Source organism: Microcaecilia unicolor, chromosome 3 (assembly GCF_901765095.1).
Source record: "Microcaecilia unicolor chromosome 3, aMicUni1.1, whole genome shotgun sequence".
In the NCBI taxonomy this organism is placed as follows: domain Eukaryota; kingdom Metazoa; phylum Chordata; class Amphibia; order Gymnophiona; family Siphonopidae; genus Microcaecilia; species Microcaecilia unicolor.
This window is the reverse complement of record NC_044033.1, coordinates 310,785,976-310,800,079: the sequence shown is the minus strand read 5'-3', so window position 1 is coordinate 310,800,079 and position 14,104 is coordinate 310,785,976. Positions and strand designations below refer to the sequence as shown.

Here is a 14,104-nt window from a genome sequence, read left to right as displayed (position 1 = left end):
TGGGAGGGAGTAGCACTAGAGGATGCATAACGAGAATATACTCAGCCCTGCTAGCGCATAGAACCCCAATTTTGAAGTACACGCACAAGTGGGAACAGGATATAGGGAAGTGATATGATATACAAAGCTGGGAACAATCATGGGGTTATTTGCTAAGAACATCTGTGAGTAGTGCCATTATAGAAAATGGATATAAGATATTGTACAGATGGTACTATACACCAGACAGATTAGCCAAAATGTTCATAGATGTGTCAAACCAATGCTGGAGAGGATGCCCAATAAAGGGAGATATGCTACACATATGGTGGACATGCCCAAAAATACAAAACTACTGGAAAGAAGTACTTGGCCTGCTCAAACAAATATTGGGAAGAGAATACCCGATGACAGTGGAACATTGCATATTACACTTTCGACTCACTGGACTACCGGTAGCCTTGCATCGCTTGGCTGCCACATTTTTGGTGGCAAGTAAAATTGCAATAGCTTCGGCATGGAAACAACAGATGGCACCTCCAGCGGTGAAGGTGATACATAAAATGGACTACTTATATCAAATATCGAAACTGACGGCGATCAAGAATGGACAACTAACTATATTCCAAAAAATATGGGATAATTATAGAGGATGGTGACTTCAAGCAGGGTTTGAGCTGGACGCACCTCAACTGGTGGTGCCCCATATGTGAACAGCATCAAGAATATAAAAAGGACTATAGCATATAATATGAACGGACAATGGGGCCAGGGTATCGGGATAATCATCTGAGAAGGAAGGAAGGGAGGAGGGGAAGAAAGACGGGGGGGGGGGGAGGGGGTAGGAGGAGGGGGTTGAGGGGGAAGGGGAGGATGAGTGTTGGGATGGAGGAAATGAGTTAGGGATTTTGTTCTGTTATACACAGCATTATGATTCTGTATACTATTTAAACTGACTAAATAAAGTAAAAAAAAAAAAAAGGGGAAGTAAATTGCCAACTTGGAACTCAACAAGCCGATTTGAACTTGACAGAATTCCTTGAATCATTGTTGGAATTAGTTACTGGAAGGTCTATTTTGGTGGTCACCTTTGTGTTGGAGCCTGACCACAATTTGGTTCTAAAACAATACTTCAGACATATAAATGAGCTGGTTTTGGCTCTGTCATTCGTCTATTTCCTGATTTGTCTTATATGACACAAGCAAGAAGAAAGAGCTTTCTGGTTTTGAAGCTGAGGATTCTGGCTTTCCCAAGGACATTTATATTAAAATACAGTATATTTTCAATGGCATGATCTGTGTAAGTGCTATTGCTAAAAATTCATGATTTATAGTAAGATTCTTTTTAAGAATAAAACTTTGTCTAAACCGCACTAGCAATTCCTGGCGCAGCAAATGAGAGGAAGCCCATTCAATTCCTACGAACTTCCTTTCATTTGCCACACGGGAATCGCTAGTGCGGCTTTGTAAAAGAAGCCCTTTGTGATTAAAACAGTCAAAATTATACAGCATAAGTGTTTTTTAAATTAGTGGTAGATAAATATATAAATGCTTTTGAATATCTGCTTGTATGCACGTGGTGAATACTGGATTAACAGTAGAATAGCATGCCTGCCAAAACTGAAATTATATTACCTAGTGGCTAAACTTAGGGCTGGGATTGCACAGTTCTGGAGGAGAAGACAACTTAATCCAGGAGTCACAAGATGTCCTCCACATGGCCACCAGATCAGCCAATACACTTTTTTCTTAATCCCTTTGTTGTTGTTTATTTCCCTGGTCCCAAATTTGTCCCGGAATAAAGGTCTGCTGATATGTAGTGAGGCATGTTTGGAAGCTAGGTGTCATTGTAAATGCAAACGTGGTGCTGTGTGCCAGTTCTCACAGATTGTTTTAGAGTGGCACAATTTCTCCTGCAGTTCCTTGTAATTACAATTCATGGGAAGCACCTAAAGAGCTTCAGGAGAGCAGAAGTGTGAGTGACACTAATGAGAATTACAGTCAGCTGCAATGAACTGGGAATACTGAGAGGGTGCCATCAGATAATGCCAAGGCTGGGCATTTACTGCATGCTAAATGCATGTGAATAAAGGTGAACCGCTTGATATAGTGTATTTGGATTTTATAGAAGGCGTTCGATAAACTCCACTTGAGAGACTCCTTAGCAAATTTAAAAAGTCATTAGAAAGGAGGTCTTGCTTTGGTTTGGTTTGGCAGCTGGTTAAAAGATAAGCAAAGCATAGGACTAAATTGTCAAGTTTTCCCAATCAAGAGATAAATAGTGGGATCTGTGCTAACCACTGTTGTTTAACATATTAAGGGGCCCTTTTACTAACACTTAGCATGCACTCATTCCGTTAGTGAGTGCTAAATGCTAAGATGCCCATAGCTATACAATGGTCTTCTTAGCATTTAGCGTGTGCTAAGCTTTAGTAAAATGACCCCTAAGTGATATGGAAAAAAAAAAGCATCAAGTGAATTGATCAAATTTGTGGATCATACAAAATGTTCAAACTTGTTAAAAACACTAGCAGACTGTGAGGGACTGCAGAAGGACCTTGCATTCTGAAATGGCAGATGAAATTTAATGTGGACAAACACAATGCAATGCACACCTGGGACGTTCCAATTCCAACAGATAAAAATACCAGATTGAAGAAGGTCAGACATCATAGAAAAGGAGAAAATCACTAGAAAGACATTGAATATAGAGGTGTAAGTTCCAAGCAATTATTCTGTGAATCGCATCCTTAAATATAAAGAAATGTAGTCAGAAACCAAGAAAATGTGGCAGAAAGATACAGAAATAATTCCCATTGTATTAGAAGCTATAGGTTTGATTAAAATAATTTTCAAGCACACCTGGACAGGTTGCCTATACATGTTACATCATAGAAACTCCAGAAAGAAGCTGTCTTTGACATAATGCAAGCACTCAAGGGTTAGCCATAAATTTCAGAGATCATACTCTGCATTGCTGTCATGATATGCACAAAATGAATCCATTTTGAGATACTGCCCTCACAGGAGAGGGAAAAACATTTTCTATCTCTAGTTACAGACATACCAAGTCACACGCATCTGATGTGTGACACACGCATTCGGCCCTGGTCTCTAGCTCATACACCAGAGCCCCCTCCTCTCACGCATTGGAACAGAATCAATTTTTTTTCCTACTGCACAGGCACTATTCTCCCACGCATGATATAAGATGCACTCTCCCTAAAGCATGAGGTCATGTCAATGTGTAGAGTTTTTGCTTGCAATTTGTCTGCCCGTGCCCTCTGCTTTAAGGCCCCAATCACCCCCTCCTGCTTCCTCAGCAATCTCATGGTCTCCCATAGAGGCTGCCTGGCAAGAAGAGTCAGTCTGACTCAGAGACTTATGTCTGGCCATCAGTGGACTGTACCCACCGGTGGCGTCACCCCAAGGAATCTGACTTCTGATAAGGAGTGCTCAGGTGAGAGAGGAAACCAACCTGGCAAATCCATGAAGCCAAGACCCCCCCTCCCCAATAATTCCCACTCCAGGACACTGGAAAGTCAACTGACCTCCCTCCCGAGTCTCTGTACCCCCCCACCCCACCCAAACCTAGCCAAACGATGCCCTGGTGATCTAGGGTAAGTCAGGCAACAGCAACCCCCAGTTTCTGCTTTCCATGCCAGCTCCATGGTTCTAAATGGTGGCCACAAACTCTTGTGAGAGGTCGCTGTCAGTTATGGTCCCCTGATGTCAGACTTGGCTTTTGTCTGGTTCTAGGTTCCTCCCCGGTCCACTTCTCAGGGGTAGTGGGTTTTGTAGCACAATAATACAACACATAACACAGGTGTGGCTTAGAAAAGGGTATTTTTATATAGAAATAGGCTTACAGCATTTAGGGCAGAAAGGTATTGCAGCACTGCTTCTGTGAGTCTCAGTCTGAGCCTGTCAGTCTGATTCTGTGTGTGTCTGTCAATGAATGAGTGTATGTCCTTTTGTCGGGGCTGAGGAGGGGGTATGTGTGTGTATCCCGTGTCTGAATGTGGGGCTATCTGAAGGTGTGTGTGTGTGGGGGGGGGGGGCGTCTGAGTATATGTGCATGTCCTGTGTGTGAATATCTATGTGTGTGTCCCTCTCTGGGTTTAAATTTCTGAATTATTTTTCACAGCAGCAGCCTGTATAATTTGATTTGTTTGATTCTGATATCTCCTGAGTATCAAGGAGGTGTGCATTCCTTTGAAGGCCCGGTTCTCAAAGATAACCTGTCTGGCTACTCCTGTCAACTAATCCCTTCAGGCCAACTAATCTCATCAGGCCAATTAATCCCATCAGGTAGAGAGACATCCTATCTACCTGCGGTGACATCACTAGGGATCAGTCAGGGCTGCTTGCAATATCTCCCAGAGGCCTTTAGTAGACTCTCTGGATAGGCCCTGAATCTTCAGTTAGGCTAACTTTCAGGGTAGGCTCTGAACAGCACATGTAATGCTGACATCTTCCACACTTTTTTTTAATTAACCGTGCATGGGAAAAGATAGAAGCAAACTTTGCTACCTGATACAGCAGTCACATCCATCACTGCTTTATATGCAGGAGTAACAAGCTTTTATTTTTTATTTTTATTACATTTGTACCCAGCACTTTCCCACTCATAGCAGGTTCAATGCAGCTTACATATTATATACAGGTAATTATTTGTACATGGGGCAATGGAGGGTTAGGTGACTTGCCCAGAGTCACAAGTAGCTGCCTGTGCCTGTAGTGGGAATTGAACTCAGTTCCTCAGTTCCCCAGGACCAAAGTCCACCACTCTAACCACTAGGCCACTCCTCCACTCACATACCTCCAGTAATATCTCTCCTGCTAGTTCCAGCAGGTCCCCTGTCCTGCATAGTATTATTTTGAGATAAGCAAGTCCCATTATGAGTCCAAACCTCATGTCTTAGGTAGGGCAGCCACTACTGGGTGGGGAAATCCAATATGCCACCTCAGTGTCTGTCATAGAGAGAATGAACAGTGCATAAGGGATGCAGGAATTGCTGCGGAGGTTAAGTCCTAAAGGTACCAGGATGCCACGAGGGAGGGTATGATAGAGTGGGAAGCAATAATCTACTACAGCTGACACTGGTGTGCAGTGCAGTAGAAAAAGCCAAATTAGTAGGCCAAATTAAACTGGTTTCAGAGGTAGGTGCTGGGGAAAACAAATACTATGTGTAACTACCTTAAAATGGTATTTTGTAGGACATGCGCTGCAAGGAGATGTACATGTGTCTCATTTTACAGCACAGGAAAATCTTGACAATGCATAACAATAGTTAAAATAATGATAGGGTGAATAAGAACATTGAAGACATGATCAGCAGTAGGTGAATACCCCCCAAAACGTTCCCATACAGAGACATGAGCGTCTGGTAGCAAATTTTCAACAGTTTGTCTAATCTCTCTGTTCTGATAAATGATGGTGTGATTCACTTCTTTGGAGGTTGTCTTAAGGTGATCAAGATAGGCATGGAGTCCTGTAAAGTTCGTAGTTTATGTGCAGTCTCTTCCCCCATGCCAAGAGGTAATGGATGCACAGCATATGGTATGCAGAGTGGCCTAGTGGTTAGGGTGGTGGACTCTGGTCCTGGGGAACTGAGTTTGATTCCCACTACAGGCACAGGCAGCTCCTTGTGACTCTGGGCAAGTCACTTAACCCTCCATTGCCCCAGGTACAAATAATTACCTGTATATAATATGTAAGCTGCATTGAACCTGTGTTACTTAGGAGAGACAGAAACTATTTTTGGCTATGAGAGAAGAAATTAGAAACTGCATTCTTGCTCGCATAACTATGCAAATGTGTTATTAAATGTTTTGGTTTGAAATATATTTTCTAAGTACCTGACCATCTGAGATCTTTTTTTTGGACCTAAAGAAGTTCTTCAACTCTGAACCATCTTAATTTGAATTCTTTGGACATTTGATTGCTGGGTGGTATTTCGTTAAGCTTTTCCTCAATGTAGTTTCACTGTATGATTTCCTTTTTTGTGATATTCCACTCCTCCCTTTATGGTGGTCTGAGGAAGTGGTTAGCTTCTTTTTCTCATTGTTTCCTTTAACTAGATAATTAAACAATTGTATTGTTTTAGTACTCTACCTATTATTATTTTTTCCTTTAAGAAGCTTTCACTATTTTTCTTGTGCAAGTGGTCTACTTGTAATATTTGTTCAAATAAATAATAAAAAAGAGATTTGACTTAAACCATTTTAAAAATAAAGGCTTGCCTATAATGTTTTTACATTATATAGTCTGTTGACATGGTCTTTGACACAGTTGAAGCTAGATTTACTATTATTATTATTATTATTAACATTTGTATAGTGCTACCAGACGCATGCAGAGCTGAACACCTGACACAGAGAGACAGTCCCTGCTCAATAGAGCTTACAATCTAAAAGTAATACAGACAGACAAGACAATTAAGGGTGAGGGAAGTACTGGGTGAGAAGGAACAAGGGGAGGGCAATTGAGTAGTGGCTAGGAGCCAAAAGCAGTGGTGAAAAGGTGGGTTTTCAGCATAGATTTGAAAACAGGTAGAGATGGAGCTAGACGTACAGGCTCAGGAAGTCTATTCCAGGCATAAGGTGCCGCGAGGGAAAAGGAACGAAGCCTGGAGTTAGCAGTGGAGGAGAAGAGGGACGACAAGAGGGATTTGACCAGTGAACGGAGTTCAAGGGGAGGAATGTAGGGAGAGATGAGAGTGGAGAGGTAATGGGGGGCTGTAGAGTGGATGCATTTACTAAAATGTGCTACTGCATTAGTGTGCTTTATTAGTATGGGGCCCTGCTCAGGATATTCGTGCAAAGCTTTGACATAAAGAACTTTTGTCTCTGCCTCTCGCTTTTTTGCAGCTGGCTTCCATGAGCCTTTTACAGCTCGGACAGGAAACCGATAAGACAAAGTCGAGAAATAGGGAGTCCATCTTTTTGCTGTTACATCTGGTGAGTATGAGGCATGGGAAGGAGGTAGAATGAAGGGAAGATCAACATTCCAGTGAAAATGAGTTGAAAATAGTCTTCTCCACCACCCCTTACATACAGGATCAACTAAATGGTATCTGACGCCCTAGGCAAACCTTCAGGGATGTGCCCCTATCCCCCCTCCCCCCCACTCTGTAGTCCAGTATCTCTCTTCTCTAATTTCCCCCCCCCCACACACACACACATACTCTCCAGCCTTTCCCCTTCCCTTCCCTTTTACTACCACCCCTTGTTTCCAACATCATCTCTTCCCTCCCCTTTGTGTCTTGCATAACTCCTTTTTCTCACATCCCTACCCTCCATGTTCATCATCTCCCTTGCATTCCTTACCACCTATCCCCCATTCCAATGTGCAGAATCTCTCCTCTTTCCTACACCCTATGTCCAGCATCTCCCTTTCTCTTCCCTTCTCTCTGTCCCCCTCAGTATCTATTTATTTATTTGTTGCATTTGTATCCCACATTTTCCTACCTATTTGCAGACTCAATGTGGCTTACAATAATACATCCTAACAATCATCAATCAAGAGTAGATAAAACCATTGGTTACATAAAGAACAAGTGTAGCATAATGGATAAAATCAATTCAATAAATCAGAAAACAAACTGATTAAACATTTTGATAAATCAAAAATCTAGCATCTCATCTCCCTTTACCTCTCCACCCCAAACCCCAAGGTGTCTAGCACCTCATTTCCCTTTCTTCCCTCACCAATGTTCAGCATCTTATCTTTCCTTCTTTAGACCCCTTCTCCCCAGGTGGCAATCGTCTCCTTTCTTTCATGGAAGCACTGATCATTGGGAATGGAGGAAATATCAATTAGTGGATAAACTTTAGCTCTAAATAATGCACAAGGTAGGCTTTTTCATCTTCATCTCAACCTCTTGCTTCCCCCTCCTCTCCTTAGCAACCCTCCTATCCTACTAGTGTAACAGAAGCAGAGTTTAAGAGGCTAATTGTACAGTGTTTAGGTTAATAGGGCAGGAATGTGCCTAGTTTATAAAGATACATAAACGCCTAGGTGTCCTTATAAAATACTAACCATACAGAACCGCACCTAAATTGAAGGCACAAATAGGTGTAAATGTGTGCCAGTACAATACGTGTTCATTCATAATAAAATACACACGTAGATCATGACTTCACCCACACTCTGCACTAAGTCCATACCTACTTGCACCATGCATACTTTTACAAGAACTCGTTTACGCACATAAATCAGTCATTTATGCACAAAAAATGTTTTTTAAACTTACTTTCTAAGAACGTAGTTTTGTAACAGGTTGCCTATGTGTGAAGGCCAAGTAGGCACCTATTTACAGCCTATTTTATAAATACACATAGGTGCCTATATGCCTTTATTAAATGCTAGGGGCGAAGCAGCAGAATGGCTAGATTGAAGCCTTGAGAACTGGTGCAAACGTTTGTGTATAAACTGTAACTCCACCCAGACTCTGCCCATGAACGTACCTACACCCAGGAAAACAAAAGGGCAGATGATCTGCAAACTCCAAGGTGGAAAAATGACAAAGCAGATCGATATAAGACAAACAATAGTTTATTATTGTAAATCTAATGTACAGATCAGCCCGACACAGGCCGTGTTTCGCCCAACAGGGCTGCTTCAGAGGCTACACAATGATCTTTTACTGCCAAAATATGGTGAATATGTATTGATGAAAACAAATGTACAGAAAACTGCAACCATTGGTCTTCTAAAAATGTTGAAAAAAACAGCTCAATTGAATAAACGAAAAGGAGTGGTAACATGAACGCCGTTCAGACACTCTTTTCACTCTGATAGCGCTATTCACTCTTTAACTCTGCCCCAATCCCACCCACCCCATGACACATTCACCCTTTTACTCTGCCCCAACCCCCCACCTCATGGCACACTCAAACTTTTTGTCTGCTCCTAAACCCCCTCCCCATGGCATATCACTCCTTTTGTCTGCCCCCAAACACCGTCCCCATGGTACACTCACCCCTTTTGCTATCTCCCCTCAATTATGTCTAACAATGTATCAGAGCTTTCTTGTAGTTTCATGTAGTTGATTTTAGCCCTTCTGAGGAGCTTGATGGCAACCGTGTCCCACTCCTGCCATCCCCCATCCTGCAAGTCAGCACTTTCTTCCTCTAAGAGTACAGTAATAAGTTAAACCCCAGGGCTGGTTCGAGGCATTGGCTAAGCCTGTCTCATCTGCTCCCCCCTCCCCCTCGGTGTTTACCTGTAAAGGCATCTTTCTCCCCTCTAGAGGTTGCCGCTAGCGGTAGAGGTTCACACAACGCTGCCGGTGCCTGTCCTGAAGCCATCCTGCTGCCACAGTTAGTTCCTGTGACATAACTTCCTGTTGCCGCAGTGGTTGAACATGATAGTGGGAAGGCTTCGGGAGCAGTGTCAACAGCGGTGTGTGAAATGCTACTTCTAGCTGCGATCTAGAGGGAAAAAAGATGCCTTTACAAGTAAACACTGGGGGGACTGTGAGCGGATGTGAGAGAGGGATATACACTTTCTCTTCTCCTCCCCCCGCTGGCTATGGCAAAGAGGAAGTGACCTGCTGCACAATAGGTCGCTTTCTCCTCCTGTGCTGACTTAGGTCCATCTGTTTATGTGAACCACGGGATCACGGTTAGCATAAACAGTTGTCTAATCCAGCACAAGAGGAGGACGCGACCTGCTGTGCAGCAGGTCACTTCCTCCTCTTCTTGCTCCATGAGCTGTGCTGGAGGGCTCAACAAATGGCTTGCAAAATTCATAAAACATTTATAACCAGCTCTTGTGAGCCAGCTCCAGCACTCCACTTCTTACATCTTTACTCAATAATGGTCTTTATTTCACCCTTGACAATGATGCATTAGTAGGTCTCCCAAGACCTGAGTGCCACCTTTGATCTCATCGACCACTCACTCCTCTCAAGACTTATATTGCCGACACAGTCCTTCATTGGTTCTCCTCCTTTTTTGCTGATCGGACCGTTATGATTTCACTGCCTACCTCTGAGTCTGCCTCTTTTCCTTTGACTTGTGGTGTTCTTCAGGGCTCAGTTCTTTCATCTCTTCTCTTCAATGTCTTTTTGAGTCCTCTTGCTGCCCTAATCCAGATTCTGCTATTTCACTCTATTTTTACACTGACAGTATTCTCCTATTATCTATCCCAGACCACTACATCTGACATCATTTCAGTTTTGTATGAACTCCATTAACTCCTGGTTATCGAGTCACTGCCTTCTGTTTTACTGTTTTGAAATCTTGCCAGGTACTTGTAACCATACGAGCCAACTTGTACCCACAGCGTCGGCCCCTATTGGAAACAGGATACTAGGTTTGATGGACCATCGGTCTGTCACAGTATGGCAATGCTTATGTTCTCTTCAATCCAGCTTAGACTATTGCCACACGGATTACCAGACACCCTTTATGACCTTCTGTGTCTCCCTCTTTCAGAGGTTCCCCCTAAGCTTGTGGACTTTTTTTTTTTTTAATATCTAGGAGTAGCTCTTGATGTTGAACTTACATTTCATGCCCAAATCACATCTGTAGTTTGATCTCCTTTTATGGCTCTCTGTTTCATTAGATCTGTGAGTAGTTACCTAATTGAAGCCCCTCTTTTATGCGCTGGTATCAACCTGTCTTGATTACTGCAATGCTATCTATGCCAGTCTCCCCTTCTGAAGAGACTTCAACCTGTGCAGAATACCTCCATTAGATTCCTGGCCCACCCACGTGGTTCTGACCATGTAACCACGCCCCCTCCCCCATCCCCTTTAGAATCTAGCACAAAATTATGACATTAAAGTCCTCCATTTAGGCATCTCCCCTCACTTATCTTCTTTGATCACCCCATATACTCTCACTCAAGCCCTTCACTCGCCATCCCCTCTTTCTAGTGCATACGCCTTGAATCTACACAGCAATTCACCTTGTTCTTGCTCATTCCCATCCTGTGGAATGCTCTGTCTATTCCAGTGCACCCTTTTGAAGATGCACTTCTTTTCCCAGACCTTCTGGGGGTTCTCTGGCACAGTAGGTGTTTGGAAGCATAGCATCAGCCTCCCCTATATACGCCTGTCCTACTCCTCTTTCTTCTGCTTTCCTATTGTTTATTGTAGTTCGTTTCCAATATTTTATTGCATTTTAGTTTGTAAACTGCTCTGCTTGTCCTGGTAAAAGGGCAGTATATCAAGTACCTAATAATAATATAAATCCCTATTAAAAGTGAAAAATCCTTTATAAGGTTAGCCCCTATGAGTTGCTTGGTGACAAAAAGTAAAGATATAGCAGAAACACAACTTAGATGTGCATGTCCTACTTGAATATTTTTTCCAAGTGCTGGGGCTGCCAGAATGAGCAGAAACTGGGTCATATGAAGCGTTATACATTCTAGCAAACGTGCAGGCTGCAATTATAGTTGACTAGCAACTGGGCAAGTCTGGCAACCTGCAAATACAGTAATATATACAGGATAACATAGCCAGGTTTTTGGGGGGGGCAACAGTCACATTAGTATTACTGGCTATTTAGTTTATTAAAAAGCCTTGTGGTTAGGTATAGGAAAAACAGGTGCTGGGGTGGGGAGGGTAATAAATAGGATAGGTAGTAGAGTACAGAGAAATGGAACTAGAACCTGTCAATATCATGTAGTTTGGCAGCTTGGATATATTTTGGCAGTGCAGAAAGGAATAGATGGGCAGATTGGATGGATCGGTAGGCTTTTTTTTTTTTACCATCATCTACTATGTTACAGTTTTCTTGTTGTGCATCATTATTACAGCCACCTCTTTCTCTCCCCCCCCCCCCCCCCCCCCCACAATAACGCATCTTCCTCATTCTTCATAAGAGAAGCAGAACGAAAACTGTCCTTCTCATGCAGCTCAGCTTTTATCACCTCCCTCATTAAGTCAGTGTGCATGCACATTGGGTCAGCAGAATCTGTAATACGGCAGTGAGGTTTTCGTGCTCCCTATACACCTTTTGTTCCCAGCATAGCACTGATAATTGTTACTTTGATCTGTTCATCCTTATGTTTGAATGTAAATTCCCTACTGAAAAAAGGCATGTGCTAAATCCAAGAAAAATATATGTCCAAGGTGAAATCTTACTGCTCGCTTCCCCCTCTTAAAACACAGAGTTCTAGGTGCTGTATCAATCCTGTAAGGCTGTGATGACATGTACTGATTCTCTATAGTAATTATCCAAAGATGATGTTGAACATGTCCTTTTGAGACAAAATAGGTCCCTTTATTTTCTGATAAGCCCTCCCTCCAAGCTTTTGCTAGAACAGCATGGCCATTGTGTATGGAGGATGGACAGCTTGAACCAATAAGAGATGAGCAAGGATGTACTCTAAGAAATGGCACATGGATGCTGGCTTTTACCATGGATATCGAGACTAGCTAATGACTTTAAAATGGCCTCTGACAGAACAGAGATTAAAAAACGGGAACATCTTTTCTTTTTCAGAAAAGGTTGATGGACATTTGGAACAAGCTATCAGCAGGGATAGTAGGAGCTAAAAACAGATGCAAAATTGAATCGTGCATAGACCAGACACAAAGGGAGCAATTCTATAAAGATTGTCCAAAGCTGGTGCTAAAATGCAGGGTACTGAGCATGACTTCTTTTACAGCATCTGAGCACCCAGATTCCGTTATACAACGTAGCATAAGTCAGCATTTGCATGCCAAAATTTAAGCACTATCACTTACAACATGTAAAAAGCATGCATAAATGTCAGCACGTAAATGTTGCACTTTAACGCATAAATTATAGAATCTTATAAATTACATACCTGTGTGGGACCCACCCATGCTCCACCCATTTGTATGCCCCCCTTGCACTTTGCAGGTTGCCCACCAAGCTTGTAGAATACTGATTAGCACCCAACCAGCATGTATGTGCATGAATATTACATTCACGCATATAAGCGCTAGTATTCTATAATCTTAAGGGTTGATATGCAGCACAATTTAACCATTCAGAATGGCTCCTGGCTAGTTAAATCTCTTATGTGGGACTATCCACTGATATTCAGCAGTACTTAACCAGTTAGTGTGCCTGAACATCACCACAAACCATTAATGGCTATTTTGTGGGTAGTCCAGGGGCAGATTTGGCACTTATGCGGTTAAGTGCCAATATGCAGCAGTTAAACGCCTAAGTTAACCGGCCAAATCGGACCGCATAAAACTCAATCCTATCTTTATGGGGTGTTGCTTAGGGGTTAAGTGCTGAATATTGCACTTAACCGCATAAGAGAGAGCCAGACGCATAACCTAGATATTCAGTGCTGCTGCCTGGACATAGCCCAGTAATGAATATCTGGGATTACGCCGCTGGCAGCTTAAAAAAAAAATAAAACACTCACCACTGTTGGCTGAATATCTACCCCTTGACATGCAAATGACACTTATGTTTAGGATTATAGATTTAGGTGGAAAGAGACCTTAGGTAAAGGGCAAAGGAATATGGAGACTACAGATCAAGCAGGGTCTGCGGCTGCACAATACGCAGGAACAAGTAGAGGACTGGAGAGACTAAGAGGTCCTTACGTACCAGTATTGTCCATCTTTTATTCATTTTCATGTGGTGATGCATTTTCCTCCCAATCTAAAGAAATAACATCAACTGGCAGGGACTGTAAATTTAAGAAATAGCGGATAGCCACTACAACGTTCTAAAGAACAAGACCTTTCTTGTATTATAAAAATGCACAGGATTGCCTGTGGGGTTTTGCACAGTTTTAATCAGTAGATTTCTATGTATAGTGGTGAAAGACATAAATCTCATGGATCTCCCTCAGGGATTTTCTGTGCTCCTGCTTCCAAGAAGACTTCAAAGTTTACGCACCATGCAGAAGAAAATTATATACCTGTATATTTCACTCTCCAAATATAAAACTGGAGACATGATATATGTCTCCAGCTTTATATTCGGAGAGGGGAACAAGACAGCAGCAAAGCAATTTAAATGCAAATGCTTCAAGAGAGAAACAGCAAATAAGTAAAGACAGCTTATGTGGTCTACAGTTGACACACTGATGGCGTTATGCTGGAGCTGTTTATTCAAGATATAAGTTCGTCAAAATGATATGTATAGTATTTGTGATTTTCTACATGATTCTATA

At 42.3% G+C, this 14,104-nt stretch overlaps 1 protein-coding gene across 2 annotated transcripts in view; it reads left to right on the top strand.

Annotated features, from left to right (window-relative positions):
• The window catches only part of NCKAP1L (NCK associated protein 1 like), a 338,352-nt gene that overhangs the window by 318,673 nt on the left and 5,575 nt on the right, over positions 1-14,104 (top strand). For both annotated transcript variants that reach the window (XM_030198309.1, XM_030198310.1), the window contains exon 30: positions 6,853-6,942. In XM_030198309.1, the coding sequence (XP_030054169.1) occupies positions 6,853-6,942 (90 nt within the window). The remainder of the gene's footprint in view (positions 1-6,852; positions 6,943-14,104) is intronic.